Source organism: Alligator mississippiensis, chromosome 4 (genome assembly GCF_030867095.1).
Source record: "Alligator mississippiensis isolate rAllMis1 chromosome 4, rAllMis1, whole genome shotgun sequence".
NCBI classification, from domain to species: Eukaryota; Metazoa; Chordata; order Crocodylia; family Alligatoridae; genus Alligator; species Alligator mississippiensis.
The window spans coordinates 211,911,102-211,932,859 of NC_081827.1; the positions used below are offsets into that span (position 1 = coordinate 211,911,102).

Consider the following 21,758-nt stretch of genomic DNA (forward strand, 5'->3'; position numbering starts at 1 on the left):
GGGCCTGAAGAAAACATTTTTCTTATATAAATCCACCATAAGCATGCTTGCTCAATGAAATCTGATGTTGTCTGTACATGTATGTATTAAACATTGTATATACAGACACAAATCTCCACCTCTTACTGTCTATATAGTATCAGATTTTATTGACCATGCAGTACCTTTCATATACGTCATATATGCTTATGGCAGCCATTTAAAAATGTATTAACTTAAGATCAAGTCAAACTTTACCACTTTAATATAGCTTAAGTATTTATTTTAACACAGGATGAATAGTACTTATGAAGTTTTATACACACACGCATAAACATACATACAAACAAAGCACTCTCAGTCATATACATGCAAAGTATACTGCACAAGCACAGTGTCTTATGTTAATTTGTTACACCGTATTTGAGAATCTGTAGTGGTGAAATTAGCAGTATTAACCTGAATGTTTGTAAATGACATACTTAAGTAGTGAATGAAGCCCTAAATGTCCAGGATCAAACCTAAATTTTAAAAAGGGGGTTTGAGTTGTTTCACATACTTTATATATGATTATTGCATATATTGGAACGTGGCATGAATTTGTGCTAAAAAGTTTTCACTAGCCAGAGTCACAAATTCAAAGGAAAAAAAGTCTAGATTAGGAGAGAAGCATAAAAAATAGTAAATGAGGCTGCCCTTTTTATCCTCCTGTAATCCTTCACCACTGCCATTCCAATTCTCAATTACAAAAAAATCACTGCAAGACAGAGTTTCAGATAAACTTGGTAAGAAGGCCCCAGGATGCATTAAGAATTACACTGCAGGTTAATTTGTCTTAAATGCATCTTACTTTCCAAGTTATCCTTCATCTGAATCCCTGCCATCACATGCCTTTATCCAAGTGTATTTGAAATGGGAAAAAGTGTGTCCAAGTTTATGTAGATGTTTAAAAAAAAAAAAAAAAAACACAAAAAACTGTGATTGAGACCATATATATTGTCACCTCAAGAGGTCACAAACCTAGGTAGCTATTCATCATCACATCCACTGATTTGTCCACCCTTATATTGGGAGGTAGTGTTTTGTATACAAACTGATCAGGATCAGTATCAGAAACACTTGTCAAAAACAGAAGACCTGTAAACATATATGGAAGGAAGAGATCAAAGAAGAATAAAAATATGGTCGTTAAACAGCAAAGCAACTGCAGAATCATGCAGGCTCATAATAACCTAGGGCATAGCAACTGCCAATAAATGCCAATGAAAGGGAAAATTAACTGAATTTGAAAGATGCAAATCAAGAAAAATCATTTTAGAATGACAAATCCACCAGTTAAATTTATATCCTAGAATGTAAATGCAGTATTATGTTTGCTATGAAATCCATGCTGATGAACAGGAAGACCAAATACTAATCACCATACTTTTTAAAGTCTTATTCTCTGCACAGTGATCTAAAAACTCCTTCTATGGCATCCTTTCCTCAATCCAAAAGACCTCTCAGATCCTTAGTTTGGCTATCAAATTGTCTCTCTACCATCAGTAATTATTGTTCACTGCACCTATTCATTCCTGATCTTATTCCAGTTGAACAAAGGCCTCCTAGATCATTGTGTTCATTCTGCATTTGCAGTTCATGGTCTATATCCTCTTTAAAGAGTCTCATGATCACTTTGCAGACAAGGTTCTTTGGGTAAATGTGATATATTTTATTAGACCAGCTAAATAGTTGGAAAAAAAAAATTCACTCTAAGTTGGCTCTAACCTTGGCTGGCTCTCACTTTTGTGAGTGTTCCCATACGCAATGCCAAGAATTAAATCTCTCTTTTTTCCATCACCAGCACTTAACCTTCTGGATTCATTTTGATTCCATCAAACAGCAGTTTTTTTTAACTTCTGAAGTGCTGGTGTAGAGATACCAAATTACTCTGCACTTTTCTCTTAACACTATTCAGCTTTTCAAAGATTCAGTTCAGCTTTATTCTTCACCAGGTTATCCTGTTGGTTTGCAGTCCCATCTATCCATTGACCTAGGAACAATTGTCTTTCTTCACAAATTGGTTTAAATAGGAAAGTTTTCTTTTATTATTTATCATAAAGAAAAAAAAAATCACACTATAGCAGTGTCAAGCTACATTAATGTTTAAAACTGTTAAAAGCATATTTACCAGGTTGTACTTGAATTACTTAGGACAGCCAGACTGCAAATAGTCTTAGGACAGTGGTTCTCAACCCTTTAAAATTCAAGGCATCCCTCAGAAAGTGTCAGTTCTTAACTTGAATTTCTGACTACAGAAAGACAACAGAAATTCTTCTACTGCAAAGAACTCAGAAAGACTACAACACAGTCAGAGTTTTTTACACTGAATTTCTATTTGAAATCTCTAGGGTTATCTTGTGAATCACAAGTGCATGCTGGCACCCCTAACAATACTAATCTTCCATGGCACCCTTGAAAGGCTCTCATAGCACCCCAGGTTTTCGGGGCACCCTGGTTGAGAACCACTGTCTGGCAGCTGACTACAGTTTTTATGTTGTAAGGATAAATACAATATGAGGCCTTAGCAATCATGTCCAGAAACTCAAGTTTTACCAGAACTCCCAATGCTACATGGCCAAGGGCTATGGATCTATAGATAGTACTTACTTACCATTGGAGAGTGATTATAATCATATCCCAATAATTTGAAGTCCCTTGTCAAAGCTCTTAAATGTCTCATTACATTAGCAGCTCTTAAGAGATACCTTAACAGAGTATCATCTTATACTTCAAAAGGCCCATAAATGTAGAGGAGACTGTGAATGACCAAGAATGGGCTGTATTTTACACAGTCCATAAATGATTTGCTTTCTACTCATATTTTACATTATCATACCAGATTTGGATAGTGAGTATTCAAAAAGTCTCAAGAGTTTTATCACGTGTGCTTAATCCTACCTAAATAACTGTTAGCTGGAACAGGAACAAGACTTTCATCTCGGGAAGCCTCATCACCAACTTCATAAGGCCCATCATCAAAGATACTCAGCTCATAAAATGTCTGGTTCTTTTGTTCTGCACGAACCACCCCTGAGGAAATGAAATGGTAAAATAAAAAAAATGAATGAATGACAAGGAGGAAAATAAATAGATAAATGGTCCCTGGTTGACATTAGGAACAGTGCTGTCAAGATTGTTGTTTGAACTGCCAAATGACTAACATGTTTTGTGAAGTTATTTTGAAAAGGAATGACTTTGTAAATTCTAGCTGCCTTTTTAAGTCTCATGGTATTTTGTGCATCGAGGGAGTCATGATGATGCCATGCAATGATCTAAAAAATATGGTATACTAATAAAATGGTCAACCAAACATGGAACAAACAGATTATGAACCCTCTTAGTCCAGCATATAAAATGGCATTTTCTATTAAAGTCTTATGAGACTTATCTATAATACTGATCATAAAATTCTTATCAAATCAGTACAAAATGTTAAATGATACATCTGGGAAACATTGTGTTTTAAAAATAGTTGTGTCAAGTTCAATAAAAATGGGTACTTCCCTTCTGACAAGCATATTTAACAATTTGGAAAGTGCAAAAATGGTTTTCCTCAATATGAAAAAATACTCTTAAAACTGATATACCACCATAGCAGTTCTCTGCAATTAAGACAAAGCAATCTCTGAATGCAATATGCTGTTTCAGCTTGGTCAAATTTTCTTGACAGAAACAGGTATGTGAAAGATTAAGTTTTCATAAAAGTACACCGTGTGCCCAAGCTTAACTCAAAAAATGTTACATGGTTCACATGAAAGACACAGGTGTATGAAGGAACAATTTATAGCAGGGGTCAGAGATCACACATTCTACAGGAGGGGGAGGACAGCATTTTCAGCTGTTGGTTTAATGAACTGCAAAGAGAGAAATTACTAAGAAGAGAGGCAGGACTGGCATTAGAAGCTTTTACACAAAGACTGAATGAGACACATCTATTCATTTATTTTTCCAAGAGGTGCAGTATTTTTTGGGTATGGGCCAAGCCCTTAGTTTTTATTAAGTAGAACATTGAAGCCAGTGAAAATTTTACTTAAGTAAAAGCCAGGATTTTCCCTTAAATATTTACATTTTTGTTTGGTTTTCTTTTTTCTTTTCCTTTTTTATACTTGGCCTTTGGTCACTCTCTCATTACCTGCAGTATTGAGTTCAAGATAAATTAGTTTTTGCAGCGAGGGACTGATCACAACACAGAGGAACAAGTACACTGTGGGACCAAGTATGAAAAAGGCCTTAGTGTAGGTGTATGCATTTGAAAGACAGAAAATAATGTGCTGGCCCAGTAACTTTAAAAACAATGTATGCAACACTTTAAATTTGCTCCAATGTGAACATCCATCCTTTAAAACAAGCACTGAATCCTACCATACAATTAGAATCAGTGTACCTACTTCTATTTTAACTTTAAACTTTTTTTTAAGTCTTCTAAGTTTGTAATGTACATGTTTTGAGACAATTTAGCAGGTTATGAGAACAATTGACAAACTTTCCGGGTTGACACCAATGAGATCTTTTCCTTAAAAACATCCTTTTTAACATCGAAGAAATTATTGCTGGTGAAAAATCTAGCAAGACAAGGAGGAAATAGGGTCATACCTTTCCAGTTATAAGTGCCTGGTGCACCAAATACAATATAATGATAGTCTCTGGTGAAAGTAGCAGCAACACCTTGCTGACATGAACCAAATTTCTCGTGGCCTCGCAATCGACCATCACAGAAACTCCACTCTCCACCATCCATATCATCCACAATCGTGAGATTTTGGCTCAACACATAGCACCTCCCAATGATATCACGAGTTTCCTGAAGAGTGTTCACGTATTGTCTTTTCTCATAGCGGTGTGCACATGTCTGCAAGAAGAACCAGGATATAATGGATAACCAAAACGTATTATGGCTTCTTTATGTCTTCTTGAAAATGATCATTAGAAGTCAAATAATAAGCTATGTTCTCCTTTAGCCAAGGGGCTTGGGTATCTGTCCCCTGTAGCAGGGTCCATCATTCTAAACCTAGGAAGAATAGGCTCCCTATATGATATACGGGAAGGCTCAGGCACCAAGAAATGGGCTCTGGCCTATCCACTTAGCAAAACACAATCAAAGTTTTATTTGGATAGAGAAAAAGAAAAGCAGAGCTTGTGATTGTAGTCTCATGATCAGGACATTTTCCAAGGAGGATGAGGCCTGGATCCTAGTGCCTTCTCAAAATGACTGCTTATAATTTTTATAACCAAAGGCCATTTAATATAAGATACATAAGCAGTCACTAGGCAAGTCCTCTAAACACTGACCTATTGCATAAAAAATGATAGTTTCACCACCAACACATGTCTGGCATCACATCCAAGAGATGGGTCTACTGAGATGACACATACTGATGACACCTTGTTTATGGATCTCAGCAGGGCTTAGGCATGAGGCAGGCACTCAGTGACTCAGTTCTATAAAGACTAAGGTGCTAAAGCCTTAATTTTTCATGATAAGATTCATCACATGGCAACCAATTTGGAGGAAACAAAATCCGGCAGGCAACTCTACATGCTCCACATTGTCCAGATCCACAATTTGTCTACACCATTACCAGTTCCAGCTAGGGTGACCACCTTCTTGAGGCACTGTAAACTAGCAGATTAGGTCTTCCAAACCAGAAGAAGCAGAACTGCCCTCCTGTGGTAGCTAGCAGTGTTGTGCTATGTACACTGAGAAGCAGATCCTGAAGCTACTTCCTGAACTGGGATCAGTGGAGTAACATTTGTTTAGCAATGAAACCAGACAAATTAAACTGTCTGGCACTGCAGAAACTTACAAAGAGTGAGGATCAGATTTTCCGAATTCAGACCAAAGGTGCCATTTCAGGGACTTTTTGGGGACACTGAAACAGTGCCTTGAAAACTCAGGACTGTCCTGGAAAACATAGGATAACTGCCTGATCCAGCTCCCATGAACTTCAGGCACCTCCAGAGCCACACAGAGCTCAGCAGAACTTTTGAAGATCACAGTTCTGTAATTCAGCATGTGTGGAGTTGGGCACAACTTAAGCGCCTAAGTCTGCTGAGGATCTAGTCCACCTGCTTGCGTTCTGCAGAACAGTGGAGTCGTATCTTGTAACATCTGCGTGTTGGGTAGGAATGAAAAATATACCACCTACCATAGAGACTGCATCATCACTCATACAGTTACTGGAAATTCTGCATATGGCAGATCTCACATGTACATTTGCCATATTTCACTGGGATTTGTGGGAAGGGAATTGCTCTTCCCATACATTTTGCTCAGCAGATAGCTATTGTCTCTCTGTTCATGGCCATGTGAAGTTGACCCTCCACTCAGGTTCTGAGGCATATCAGAACAAGTAATTACCTACTCTGGGAGTACTAACTGACTCCTGCATTTCCTTAAATAGCTTGCTCCAATTTTGGAGGTAGTGAGGCTGGAAGAGTTCCCATGCAAGAGCACAGCCACAGTTCTCAGCACATACTTGTACCTAACAACATGTAGCTGGCACCACACTACTGGACAAAGTATATTTGGTAACAAGGACAATTATTTAGCTACAGAGATTTATGGTGTCATTCAATGATAACTTATGAAACAACTACTCTGTACCATATAAAATAAAAAATGGTATGGCCTCATATCATGACTAGCCTCGTTAATACAAGGTTGTCCCAGGGGAGCGGGGGCACTGGGAGACTCCCGCGGCGGCCAAGGGGTCTGCTTACCTCCCGCAGGGCCGGAGGAGCCGAAGAAACTCCACGCGCCGGCGCAGGTCATCAGCCGGGCGTTTATCCGGCTGCGGCTGAGCGGCGGGGCACACCGGCCGGGAGGAACAAAAGGCGGCCCCGCCGAAGCAGCGGGGCAGCTGAAGGGAGAGAGCTGGAGCGCGGAGCCCCAGCGAGCAGGGGATCAGCCGCCACCTGCAGAGTGCGGGACGCCGCCGTGTAGAGGCGAAGCAGGCTGCAAGCAGCGCAGCAGAGCACCCAGGAGTGAGGAGACAAGGGGAGAAGTCAGCCCCAGAGGTGGGGCAGCAGCCAGCGGGGAACCCGACACCCGAGGCAGCAGGAGGCGTAACAGCTATCCCGAGAGTGGGGCCAGCTGTAGCCTGCATTATGGAGCCGACGGCGCGGGTAACTGTGGCCGGGGCTATTGGGGAAGCAGAGAGGAAGTCTGCATCCCAAGGAAGGAGGGATCAGGTCAGCACCCCCACTGGGAGAGGCATACCCGGTCCGAAGACCGCCGGTGGTGGCTAGGGTGACTGAGCCGAGAGAGGACGAGATGAGGACGGGTTAGAGGCCAGGACAGGAAGACCTGAGGTGGTATATGGCCGGGGTGTAGGGGAGGACGGAGCCCCGAGAGTACCCGCGAAGAGGCGTGCCAGCACCAGGGGATACCCCAAGGGAAGACCCCCCACTGACAGAGTCATCAAAGTCGTGGCAGGCGAGTTCTGGGGTCCCCCTTTATACCAGCCGGGGTAAACCCTGGGGCGTACCAACGAAGCCCGGGGGTGCAAGATCTCGAGTCCGGGCGAAGGCAGCGCGCGAACTCCTAGTCGAACGGAGGCGGGTACAAAGGTCTTATTACAAAGTTAATTCACTCCTCAACCCTAGCTCAAAGGCCAGTAAAATGTCCAGGGACATCTACTGCTTTGTAATCATAATAAACTCATACTATATCTCAGACTGAGACGTATACTAATACACAATATAAATCCAAGACAATGTGACCATTCTTGCAACACAGGCAAGAAAGTATGATGGTTAGAAATCTTCTGGGTTAAAAAAAAAAGGTGAAGGACAATCTTATGCTTCCATATTAAAATTAAATCTTAAAAAACTTCCTAATAATGCCAACTTAAAACTCAGATTCCTAGAAAAATATTCTAAACCTCTTCTGTTCTAAGTTGTCATGATGGTGGAAAAAATTTTAGATAATCTAAAATCCCCTGCTTCCCTAGGGACAAATTAAATTCCTTTGATTTAGAAGACAACAATAAAATCTACAGAGTGCTCTGAAAGGTTACACTTCTCCAGGTAACTTTCTTACATGCCTTATAAGCCTGAAAAGATGTTTAAGAATATCCCAGACTTACCACCACCTTCCCTCCTGGTCCCTGGCTTCGGACAGTTACACCCATCCACTGGTCTTCTTTACTTTCTTTCTCTGGGTCAGCTGTAGATCACCACAAAACAGTTCCACATATTACAATTAAAAGCAGTAAAATGAACATTTTTTGCAACATTTTCAGCAGTTTTACATAGTACCTCAAATGGTCTTTAGGTGGCACTGTTTATACATGTTGTCACTGAAAGTCTTAATTGGCAATCAACATTAGTTTTATCACAGATTTTTGTTGCTTTAATGCAGCTTTAGTAATTAAACCAAGATTTATGCATCTTCAAAAAACAGATAAGAACAACTGTAAATATATTTAAAGTTTCTAAAAAGTAACTTTTCTTTTTTTTTTTTTTTTTTTAAATGAACAAAAGACGATCACATCCAGTTGTAAAGACTCTCATGACCCTGCTGTTTGATAAGCCAGGACTGTCCAACTGGCAGCCCACTGGCTGCATGGTTAAGTTACAGTCCCAGGACTCTTGCTCAGCCACAACTCTCCTTATCGGCTCATTTGTAACAGGAGCTCTGGGCACCCCACTCCAGCCTCCAGCTGCCCCAGGCCACTTAGAAATTGGACAGCCCTGTGCCCCATGCAGTTGCTTCAGTTTAAAACAAAAATAGGAGAGAGCTTACTTTTCTCATCAAACATGACACGTGTGCAATATGTCTCTGATATAATGTCACACCAATATAATCCTCCAGTTCTGTTAGCTTGCTGGGCTGGGAAAGCTTTCTCCCGAGGTGCTCCAACCAGCAACCTGTTGACAAAGAAATATAGTTAATGGACTTCCGTGGATAACTTGAGAAAAGAAAGGAATCAAGAGTAAAAGAGTAAAAGGACTGGGCAAACAGGCGGAGGAGTTGGGAAGGGAAGTGGGGGCAGGGACTGAAGTAGTCTTTTGCATAATTGTGACAGTGATCAGTGCATGAGCATGCGGGAACGCAGGTGTACAGTGCAGTCTTTGTTAATTGGACTAAGAATGATGTAACTGTAAAAGTGTGTTTTTTGGACTGTCAAGTGAACCACAGCAGGTCACAAGACGGGTTGTTAGAGGGAGGGAGAGTGTGTGTTAGAGATAGAGAGTGTGTGTGTGTGTGTGTGTGTGTCTAACAATAGATAGAGACATATAGTTTTGGTTGATTGCTTTACAGATTCCCCCTCAACTGTCTCAAGCATTAAAAAAACATTAGGTAACAGCTACTTGTACTTCTGCTGCTGGGCACATACCAACTACTAGCAACCAAGCTGCTTCAGGATAGACCTGAGCATCCCCTGGACTGGGAATGTGAGAGAGTGGAGTTGGGCAAACACTCAGCACCAGTCTACAGCAGCTATATTCCCTACTTCCTCAGCAGCATATTTGGGCTGTGTAGGCTCACAAACAAAGGAGAATCTCAAACCATTTTACATAAAATGATTGCTGAATAGTGTTATATAATCGTACTAGATTATGAACAGACTGTAGTAAAACAGGTTTAGATTAGACAGATGTTGGTACATTCTAGAATGCATTTTCCATCAGTGCCAAAAGATGTCATAACAAGTGGTGGAATTAATCCAAACTAAAGCACTACAAGCCTGCCCTATAAAGCACACCCGGCTGAGCTAACCAAACACTGTTTGGGGTACTGCAGACTGGTCATTAGAAAGAGCCTGAGTATTATTCAAACAGACTAGATATTTTTCATTCCTAATAAATACTCAATTACTTTTTGTTCAATAAATCAAGCAAAACATATAAAAGAGCGGGTCAGACATAACACTGCATAAATAACCATAGTGAGAAGAAGTATGCTATTGAATAGGTCATATGCAGTGAGGGGAATTTTATCTTAACTAAGGCAACCCACATAAATTAGACTGTATATTCTTGTGAAGAGCATTGCAGAACATTTGAGAGCACCATTATGGGCTTATTTTTACTTCAAGTCACCATGCATTGCTACTTATTTTATTATTAATTTTTTTTTAATGTATGCAAACATACTAGTTTTTTTCCTGCAGCCATGCACGTTCTTGAATCTAATTTGATGGTGATCAAAACCACTTCCTCACAAAGAACCAGAATAAAAGTTGGGGGGGTTGTTTAAAAAAAAACAACCCAACAACCCACAAATGTTCTCATCTCAAAATGTCTTTCCTGCCAATATAAACAAAGAGCTTATTGTGAAAGAGACTGGAGAATGAGCTCTTAATTTTTTTATTGTAAAGTTGACTTGCCTTTTATTAAAATCTCTTCTCCAAGGCATAAAGCTGTGGCTAAACCATTCAAACCCAAATGCCTAAAGTTAAGATCTTAAAATGTGGCTCAGGAGTCAACAGAAGCTAGAGACCAGTATTTGCCACAGAGATTGAAAGAGACAGGCTTCCATTTTACGTGCAGCTACTGGATTATCATGTCATAAAACCAAAAAATATACTCATGTCATGTCAACCATCCTGTATATTAGCCTCTCTCCTGGAAATTTAGCTTTGCGCAATTTCCATGATTCATACATAAGACCCAAAAGGAACCTCACATGACAGAAAACTACAGATTAGAAGAGGGTTGCAGAAGCAGGCATACAATATTGTATTAGACTAGATTTCAAGGTGTAGCCTAACCTATAAAGTTTTATTGGCACAGCTATGTCAGTTAGAGATGTAAAAAGATGCCAGCAAAAGTAGACACAGCCCAGATAAAAGGAGTGGGTTTTGTGTTTGTTTGTTTTAAGCTTTGCATATGCTATTCAGGGAGGCAGTGGAGCAAAGCCAGCAGAGAAAACCCATTCTGTCTATATATGCCATGTCTTCACCAATGGGGCTGTGCTAGCAAACAGCTATGCATGTAGCAGAGTGCACAGCTATAGCCATAGTGCAGAAAAGCCCCTGTGTTCGTTAGCTTAATTATGCATTGTACTACTGCTGACTAGGGCTGGGCAAAGCTTCATTTGCCGATTCGATTGGGAGGAGATTCAACCCGATTTGGTGGCCGAATTCAAAATTAATCAGGAGACAAATAAAAAGGTTCAAATTGATTCAAAGCTCTCCAAATTGATTTGGAAAAGATTCAGAGAGCTTTAGAGAGATTCAGGCAGTCCCCACTCACCACCGCAGGGAGCTGGACCTGGACTCCATGCCGGTACGTAGGGGGCGGCGGCCAAATCTCCGAATCAGATTCAGCCGAATCGATTCAGGGCAACGATTCTAATCACTGAATTGAATCACTGTCCCCCAAATTGGCCAAATCCGAATCGAATACTAGCCGCTTCACACAGGTCTACTGATGCCTTTCTCCCAGCCAAGTAACAAAACTATTTAATGAATTTCTAACAGGAGGCTAACTAGGTTGTCATTGGTGAAAATTGAGGTCTTTAAGGATTGTGCTGTCAGTGGACATATAGTTTGCTTTATGCTAAAAATATCTGAAAGGCTGCCTCATTATGTGAGCTAATATCTACTACTCGCCCTTAATTCTAATCATAGACAGTAATTAAGAACCTAAGCTTTCCAAATTAAGACTAGTTGAGGGAATTAATACTTCATTCTACTAGCAGAAGCTATATTTAATCTAATTCTAACCATTCCTGTTCTGAGCTGGGTGCCTTTGGTCATGACCAAGGCAGGGCCCCCTTCCATTCTTAATCAGTGATGAGCAGTCAGCTTCCTAGGAATGGGTTTGCTCCAACACAGACACAGCATATATGTTTTAACACAGTAGCCCGGAAGAAACAAGGCTTTAACTCCAAGCCTTCATGAAAGAAAACCAGTTTAACTAAGCATCACAACCAAGATATAATTTCAGCTCAGATAAAAGAGGCCCGTGATTTTGGTGCTAAAGTCCCAAGTTCAGCCTCTGCTGCCCACTGCAATATTTGTAGTTGCTTGCAGCCATAGCTCATTAAGACTCATGACCACACTGAAATTTGTCCTATACAGCCAGAATCAGAGACAAACATTTGTTGTCTGTAAAGTGTATATCACCCGCTGAATATGTGGAATGGCAAAACTCCAGCTGACTTTTCAGGAACATAGAGGGGCCCATGGACCATGCATTTTAAAAAGTGTGTGCTTATAAAAGGGGAAAAAATAGCTTTTCAGACCTTATTTGGTGATTCAGGTATGTCCATGTTTGCTACTAGTTAATGAACATCATTCATTCAAGTCTGATGAACAGGTGAAGGGAAGTAACCTAGTTCATAAAATCTAGTCCAAAATTCTTTAAAAAAAACATATACACCAGCAACAGCTTTCCATTAAGAGCAAATATGAAATATTAACAGGGAATTTATTTAGTCCTAAATTCTTATTTGCTTTCCACAGTAATTCCTCAGAAATTCAACATGCAACTGTGACGGATCTGGATTATATGCTTTCAGAATCCTTACCAAACTAATGGAAACAGTGGCAATGCAATAAGAAATGGTAGCAGTATCAACTTAAAATAGGATTAATTTCCCTCCAGTTTTACCCATTTAAATGCACTGATCATTTGTACACAAAAAGCTGCAGTTGAGAAGAAATTATTGAACTAGAAGAGATGCTTCTAAAAGCTTTTTGGTTTGTATTGCTTCCCACCACCTTATAATTTCATCAACCTTCACTGCTCGTTTTACACTTTCATCCTGAGCATGGCTTGGCACTTTCCAAGATACTATATAAAAAGCTGTCAAAATATTTCTGATCAGGGAAATAAATTTCAGTGATTCATTATAGTATCTTTTGTCCAAAACATTAAATTGGGCAAAAGGAAATTAAAAAGTCCAGTTAGCATAACTGGAAAGAACATCCTGTTCTTAAAAAGCAACACCTTTTTGTTAATTTAGCATTGGATTTCCAATATTATACAGGCCAAAAATAATAATCAAGATAGAAGGTATCACTTCACTGCATCTCACTGTATATTCAGTCTTAAGGTTCATTGCCTTCAGAAAACTTTGCCAAGGCATTTAAATACCCAAAGAAATCAGACAGCCCTTGAATACAGATAAGAAAATATGGTGAGCATAACTGTAAATGCTACTTGTCTTAATCTTGAAGTTTTTACCTCACAAGCCCAGAAGACATCCTATATTTGCCATGCTTTTGCTAGAAGTGAATGGAGCACATTAATCACGTCAGCCTTCTGAACGCTGCACAGACTGGAACAGGAATCACTTGAAGTGTTTCCTGGGTAACAAGCCATTAGCCGTGTCCATAAATAAGCTAAATAAAGCTGTCAGTAGTGTAAACACTTTTCAGTTTTGCTTTCATTAAGCCTAAACATCCCGTTTCATGTCGTTATTGTGGGATAACACTGCTGCCACTGTAGATATTATGCTTTCTTCTCCTTTTCAAAAAAACAAAAACAAAACAAGAAACTGCAGCATAATCCCAAAGTGATCAACTAGGAAAATGGTTATACAAAGTACCCTAATGCAGGGGTGCTTAGGTCTCAGTCCGTGGCACTGTGTCAGCCCATGGGGCTCCCCACAGATCTGGAAATTTAGTAGCGGGGGAGCAGTGGTATCACTCTCCTGCTGCTGCCAGATGTTCAGACCCATGGGGAGTCCCAGGCCCTGCACACTGGATTAGGGGCCTAATTCCAGCCTGCAGGGCTCAGCAGGGACAGTGCCAGGCCTCAAAGCCCAACCCCAGTGCACAGGGGCCACACCAGACCAAGGCCCAATTCTGGTTTAAGGGAGACAGGAGGGGGCAGTACCAGGCCCCTGGGGCCCAATTCCTGCAAGCAGGGCAGTGGGGGAGGTGCCAGGCCCCAGGTCCCGATTCTACTGTGCAGAGCTTAATCCAGCCTGTGGATCAACCCTGGGCCACTTATCTGACCTGTGGGGTCAAAAGGTTGAACGCCACTGCTCTTTATGGCTAACATTTTTCTTAATTTGAGCAGAGACATCAGCTCCTGCACCCTCTCACCAGTGCTTCCACTGCTTGGCTCTCATATTTGTTCGGCTCCATTGACCATGATGAAGGCGTAATCCACAGAACTTAATTTGAACACATCTGTTACACAAACACATCCCCATTTTCACTGGTCACAGCTCTTAGTTTTGTTTCAAATTAGATTTTTAGCTTTCCTAGACAGAAATCTTTTCTGCAGTGCACATTGTTCCTGTTTGGGATGCTTCGGCAAGAATAGGTCTTTGTACCCTAAGGACTGGTCCACCTTAGCTCATTTGTCTGCTACTGCTTCCAGCTCAGGCGACCAATCATTCTGGCTCGTGCTTTTAGTACTGACACTCCCAAGCTCAAACCTCCTTCTCAGGCAAAACCGACCCTTGCAACAACAGCAATACTACAAAGAAGGCATTTATGAACAATTCAACAAAGAAAAGGCCCTTGCAGTTGCAACAGCTCATAAGTAGGAAAATGTCATAGTTCACGTAAGTCAAGTGGGAAATGTTCTATATAGTGGCCAGTTCTCTTCTCAGTAAAGCTGATGAGGGTTAGTTGTTGACTTCAATGTGAATGGGATTAGGCCCTATTGTCTTCCAACCTGCCAAAAATAAACCATCATTAAATTCTCTGGTTAAGAATCCCTTATAAAGGTCTTGACAGGTTTTATTTGGCTTAAAAACACACAGCATTCTAACCATGACTAAATTTAGTCAGTACAAGAAAAAAGGTTGCCCTGTTGCAGAGGCCACGTCTGCTGTATGAATGGAGTCATCACCTCAAGATAATGAAAACAACGCACCAAAATGTGTTTCACAGGGTAAAAACCCTTGATGTATTAGCGTAACTCCTATGAACATAAATAGAGGTTATATGGCATATCATCTAGAGATTAAGCTTTGCCAGATCCCTCAAAAATCTAGCAGGTAATTATGTGGCTGCAGAACCAATTTTTGATGTTTTCTGTAAGGATGCATGTCATTTACAGTTTGTAGGTTACTGATAGCTCTATCAATATGCAACTCCAGATGTGTCTTTTCAAATTAACAACAAAATTGCTGCCCAGATAGACAATTAATCTCCCTTCCTGAATCCCTGGTGTTTAAAGGATTAACAATTTCATTTCACTTGATCAGCTCTTAAAAAAAGAGCACATTATACCATGGGGGATGGTAAAAGAAATAAGAAGCAATAGAAGGGGCAGGGCAAGTAGTACAAAACCAAGCTATGGCAGGCAAACTAATGACTGTTTGGGTATTCCATGCCCAAAGATGGCATATGGAAAACAAGTGCTTATCCTTCACATATATCAAAAGAGCCTATTTCACATGGATCCTAATACCTTTTGACAGATCATTACCTTAATAGATGGAAATGAAACCTGTTAACCTAACTAAAGCATATTTTATACTTAAAGAGATAAAGTGCTTTTGCACAAACCGTTTTTGGGCATATAACAATCACCTATTGTTACACAGGCTGTACTTAAAACATATTTTCCATTACCTATGTAGAGTACTCTGACTTTGGAGTAGGATAACCAGTGCTACAGCATACCCTGTTGCAAGTCTCTCCCCCTTGCTGGGGTGGGCAGACCATGGCACAGGAGCAGCAGCTGGAGCCTCTTCTTTGTCCCCAAATCAGGTAAGAATTTCCTCCACACCCTTCCTCTCAGCACCTTCCCATTTCTTCCTCTCCATGCTCAGCAATACCTCCCCTCCCATTCTCCTCCTGCCCTCTCTACTTACACCTCTGGGCACAGAAAGGGGAGACCTGTTCACCACTACCAGGGTTCTAGCTGCTTCTTCCCCACTCCAGTTGGTACTGCAGGGAGCAGCTGCATGAGAAGGTGGGCTCAGCCGAGGACAGTGGTGTTTGCAAGGAGGTTCTACCTCTCTGCACCTGCGTCCAGGCTGGCAAGGAACACCCAGGAAGACCAGGCAGGGAAATCAGGCAAGGAGGGGGAACCTGTCCAGTTACCACTGCTACCGTCTCCAGGTGTGCCCAGCTCTGCACACAGCTCCTCCTCACAGCCTCGATTAGAGTAGGGCAGGAGCAGATCTAGGGTTTCCCCTATCCCTGGGTCAGCCAGGGACTGTGGCAGCAGCAGCTAGGTCTCCCTTTCCTATGCCTAGAGACCTAACTAGGAAGGGGGAAGAAGGGGAGAAGGAGGAGAAAGGAAGTGCCAAAGGGCAGGGAGGTAGGAATTCTTACCTGCTTTGGAGACAAAGTCCCTAACTGCTGCTCTCATGATGTGATCACAGTTCCACAGAGGGCTCAGGCATCCAAGGCTGCAGGGAACTGGAGCTGCCAACCTACACTGTGGAAAGGAGGCTGCGACTGTACCACCACACCCCACTCTAGATTTGTCCCTAGATATGTCTACACAAGCTGCAGTCATACCACTGACTGCAGTGCAGGTATATCCTGTGTGTATTGCTGCTCACCAGCAAGCTGGCCCTTTCTGTGTCTTTACCTTTATCAATTTAGAGAAACAAAAAGGCATACCATTTCCCTACTTTATGAAGTGTAACAAGCATCGCTTCCGAGCCAAGTTGTGGCCCGCTCACCTGTTCCTGCAGCAACCGCCTGCCTTCTTGCCTGCCACGTCTTGATGTTAATTAATTAATTAGCGGGAGGCTGCCCATTATAATGCCCCGATGCCGGGGGGGGGCGCTCTGCAGCTCCAACCTCCCCTAATACCGCAGCCCAAGCCTCGCAGATGTAATTGCTGTCATCTCTCTTCTGCCCCCTTTCGGAGACTCACTATGCTGCCCCCTTTTTGGGGCTCCCTATGCCCACACTTGGGCTCAATCGCCCCTCTCTGGGGCCGGGGTCTATGCCCCTATAAACTGCGCCCTCACTGGCATCTGGCTGTGCCCCACTTGGGCTTACAAAATGGCCCCCGTCCTGGGAGCTCGCCCCGCCCACACTGGGGCTTCAGAAATGCCCCTCCCTAGGGCTGGGTCTATACACCCTGTATGCTGCGCCCTCCTGGGCGCCGGGGTCCCCACACTCTGCTGCAGGTCCCTATAAGTAGGTTATGCCCTCACTGGCGCCAGGGTCCTCACTTTAATCGTGAGCCCCCCTATGAGGCCTCCTCCAACCCCTACAGCCTCACCCAAGCCTCCGGGTGTAATAACAGAGCCAAACAAACACAAGCCTCCTGGCTGTAACACAAACATAAAGCCCCCTGGCTAAACCTTTAGTGCCCAATCCTCTCAGGGCTATCATGAGCTGTACTCGCTCGTCGGGCTTCTCCCCATATCTCGGCTGAGGGAGCTCCTGCCTCTCCGGCTGCTGGCAGAGAACTGCCAGCCTGGCCTCAGCCCTGGGCTTTTATAAGGGCCAGGCCCTGCCCCCTTCTGGCCAGCTGACTCCCATTAGTTGCCCCAGCAACCTGCAGCTGTCCCCCTTATGTTCGGCCAGGGCTCTCTCCCTGGCAATTTTCACTCCTTAGGAGCCAGGCACTGACGTGCCCTGCGACATGAAGCTTTACAGGGATTAATAACAAATTTTGGCATTGTTTGATATCTTCAGCTCACTGGTGCTATACCAGACCTAAACTGCCTACCTGCAAAGTAAGGGTGAGCAAGAGAATCTCATTGAAATCAACTGCACATATTACTACTATTACTGTACTTATTAAAGAGAAGCTAATGGATTAAGTCCGTCCTGCTACTGAATACCATTTTTCCAATGAAAATTATTTCACAAGTTTCATGTTTCATATGTATCAGAAACACATAGGTAAACTCATTTTCATTGCCTAGGACATCCTGAGAAGTCTGAAAACTTATTTTTGCATCAGCTTTTTCTCAGTACTCTAAAATAGGCATCTCTTCTTGATGCCTCAGAACAGAAGTGAAATACCTAAGCCACATTATTTACCTTGCTAGTTTTCTGAAATATGTGCCTAGAAGGGTAGTAGGTAGAATATGGAAATGGACTGGCTGGATTCCCCTCCTGCTCCCGCTCAGTTATAATAGGTATATACTATTCATTATAACAAAATCCAGAGGAGCTTTAAATACATCTGAGGATAAATACCTTCTTTCAAAGGACTAACAGAAGTAGCTTAAGACTATAATCAAAACGGTAAACCATTAAGGACGTGAGAAACAAAGTAAAGGAGACAGATGGCATGTCTACACGAGACGCAAGCTTGCTGCAAGTAGACTAAGTAGCTGTGCAGTATTGTAAATGTCTAGCCATCTATACATATGCCCCATTACTAAACTAAATTAGTAAACTAAATTTACTCCCCAGCAGGACAATACTTGTATTTACAAGTACTATCCCACTACGGAGTAAAAAAAACTCCACAGCAGAGAATATGCAGACGCTCAAGGGGCTGGCTGGGACACGAGGGTGCTTCAGTGTAGAGGGATGCTTGCCAACCAGCCACACACTGAAGCACCCTCATGCCCTAGCCAGCCCCTCCACAGCACACTGAGCGGGGGGAGTAGCCACAGGCTGTCAGGCTGGTCCCCAGGGCTCCTTGCCAGCCAGGGGTGCTCTGCCCCGGGTCAGGTAATGTGGGGCCCCTACAGGACAGGCTTGGCAATCTGGTGATTGCATCAGAGGAAAAAGCTGATCTCTTCAACAAGTTCTTTGCCTCCATATTTCTGAGCAGGGACCAGGACAACTCCCCCACTAGGAGTACAGACGGGCTCAGGGGACATGACGCCATGCCTACGGTCAGGGACAATCTAGTTAGGGAACTTTTGGAGGGGCTGGACATGTTTAAATCAGCAGGTCTGAGGGTACTACTGAGGGAACTGGCAGAGGTCATAGCAGGGCTCCTGGCACAGCTGTATGAATACTTGTGGTACACTGGCCAGGTCCCAGAGGACTGGAAAAGGGCCAGTGTGGTTCCCATTTACAAGAAGGGGAGAAAGGAGGACCCGTGTAACTGTAGGCCAGTTAGTCTCGCCTCGGTCCCTGGGAAGACCTTTGAGAAAATTATCAAGAAGCACATCTGTAGGTGCCCAGCATGGGAAGTAATGCTCAGGGTCAACCAACACAGGATCACTGCATGCAGATCCTGCCCGACTAATCTTGTTTTCTTTTATGACCAGGTCACCAAGTCCTTAGGTGCAGGCATTGAGGTAGATGTCATCTACCTGAACTTCAAGAAGGCCTTTGATACCTTTTCAAACCCCATTCTCACAAAAGAACTAGGCAACTGAGGCACTGATACCTACACAGTCAGATGGGTGGCAAATTGGCTCAATGGTTGCACCCAGAAAGCGGTGGTGCAACCACCAGGTCGTTTTCAACCCGGAGGGATGTGGGCAGTGGAGCTCCCCAGGGCTCAGTCCTCGGGCCTGTGTTATTCAACATCTTTATCAGCGACTTCAAGGTGAGCGTGGAAAGCACACTGTCCAAATTCGCTGATGACACAAAGATGTGGGGAGAAGTGGGCACACTGGAGAGGAGGGACAGAATCCAACTAGACCTGGACAGGTTACAGAGGTGGGTGGATGGGAATAGAATGGAATTCAATGCAGACAAGTGCAAGGTGCTGCATCTAGGGAGAAGGAACCTGCAACACACCTATAGGCTGGAGAACACCCTTCTCAACAACAGTGGCTGAAAGGGATCTTGGAGTCGTTGTTGACTCCAGGATGAACATGAGCCACCAATGCGAGGAAGTGGTCAGTAAGGCTAACCGCACCTTGTCATGCATCTACAGGTGCATCACAAGCAGGTCCAGGGAGGTGATCCTTCCCCTCTATGCAGCGCTGGTCAGGCCACAGTTGGAGTACTGTGTCCAGTTCTGGGCACCGGACTTCAAGAGGGATGTGGCTAACCCTGAGAGGGTCCAGAGGAGGGCCACTCGCATGGTGAGGGGGCAACAGGCCAGGCCCTACAAAGATAGACTAAAGAGCCTGGATCTATTCAGCCTCCACAAGAGAAGACTGAGAGGGGATCTGGTGGCCGTCTATAAACTCACCAGGGGGGACCAGCAGAAAATAGGTGAGGTTGTGTTCCCCCAGGCACCACCTGGGATAACAAGGAATAATGGCCACAGATTGATTGAGAGTAGGTCCAGCCTTGATATCAGGAGGCATTACTTTATGGTTACGGTTGCCAGGCTCTGAAATGGGCTCCCAAGGGAGGTCGTGCTCTCCCCTACCTTGGAGGTCTTCAAGAGGAGGTTGGATAGATATCTGGCTGGGTCATTATGATCCCAGCACTTGTTCCTGCCCAGGGGCGGGGTCGGACTTGATGACCTGTTCAGGTCCCTTCCGACCCTAGAAACTATGAAACATGCTGCAATCCTGGGTACACATGCAGATTCCAAAGCTTATTACTCCAAAGTTTATTGGTGTGCATTAACTGCCATATGCAGACATGCCCAGTGTCCAAATATATCTCCTGCTACTGTCACTTGACTGAAGTGTGTTCCAGCTGCTGCTCATTGCAACTAGTCATTTTTTAACATTTGCTTTGCTCAGCCCATTCAATTGTGACACAATCTAACAACAAAGTGGATTCCCCAATATATGACCACAGCTGCCAAAGCCTAGAGCAGGGGTAGGCAATTATTTCGGGTGGAGGGCCACTTACCAAGTTTTGGCAAGCCATTGAGAGCCACGTGACAGGCAGCCAAGGACAGATGGATATTAATTTTCTACAATTTCTAGGGGCCCCACAGGCCAGACAGAATGGCCTGGTGGGCTACATCTGGCCCACAGGCTGAATTTTGCCCACCCCTGGCCTAGAGTGAGAAATTCACCTGAACAATACCAGCAGCCTAAAGTTTGAAAATGTAATTTGTCTTTCCAGTTAAGCAATATTTACAATGATGCCAAAACTCACAACCACAAATATCATAGAGAAGTTGGACAAAGTTAAAAAAAAAAAAAAAAAAAAAAAAAAAAAAATCAGTGAAGCTAGCCAGCAGCTCATGTGTAGGCCAAAATTCTCAACCAAGGTGCCACAGAACCCTGGGGTAACCCGAAAGCCTTTCAGGGCTGTTGTGGGGGTGCCATGAAATGTTAGCACTGTGAATCATGCCTGCACCCCTAACAAGACAAACATGTTTTCAAATGAGAATCCATAATGTTAACAGGATTCTGACCTGTCGTGGTCTGAGTTCTTTGCATTAGAAAAACTGCTGTATTATTTTTACACTAGAGGTGCACCAATGCATCGGTCAGATATCGGATCAGCACCAATATAAAGAAAATTGATTGTATTGGAAATTGGCCTGATGTAGACGATAATTTGTCTGATAAATGTCTGTGTGTGCGTGCAGCCATAGTGCAGCGCGCATGCAGCCACAGTGCAGCGCACAGGCAGTGAGAGGCACAGCCCAGCAGCTTGGAGAGCTGCATGCAGCTGGTAAATCTGGTGTGGTGGAAGGGGCCAGGGGAGGGAAGGAATGGGGTGGGGGGGGGCAGGGGGAGCAGATCAAGGCCCCTGCAGTAAGGCAGAAGTGGGGCTGGGGCAAGCACTGCCCAGCTGGAGCAGGATGGGTGCAGGACAGAGCCATCATTCCTCTGGGGGGCACGGCTCCTGACACTGCACGCCGCTTGTCCAGGAGCCACTGGTCCAGCACTCACCCGCTTGTCTGGTAGCTCCCGCCACTGCTCCCACCACTCATCCAGGAGGGCATTGGGGGGGGGGGGAGGGGCAGGCTGTATTGTCCCTGGATCTGCACAGGGCAGGGCAGGGCAGGCTGGGGCGGGGTGGGCCAGGGCCCCACTCTGCACAGATCCGGAGGCACATGCCCCCTCCCCC

The 21,758-nt window shown here is 43.5% G+C and overlaps 1 protein-coding gene across 2 annotated transcripts in view; it reads right to left on the minus strand.

Moving 5' to 3' along the window:
* The window catches only part of ITGA6 (integrin subunit alpha 6), a 70,497-nt gene that overhangs the window by 33,680 nt on the left and 15,059 nt on the right, over positions 1-21,758 (minus strand). For both annotated transcript variants that reach the window (XM_014599577.3, XM_014599578.3), the window contains exons 2-5: positions 8,768-8,892; positions 8,109-8,188; positions 4,615-4,870; positions 2,920-3,051 (exon numbers count right to left, since the gene is read on the minus strand). In XM_014599577.3, coding sequence (XP_014455063.2) covers positions 2,920-3,051; positions 4,615-4,870; positions 8,109-8,188; positions 8,768-8,892 — 593 coding nt within the window. The remainder of the gene's footprint in view (positions 1-2,919; positions 3,052-4,614; positions 4,871-8,108; positions 8,189-8,767; positions 8,893-21,758) is intronic.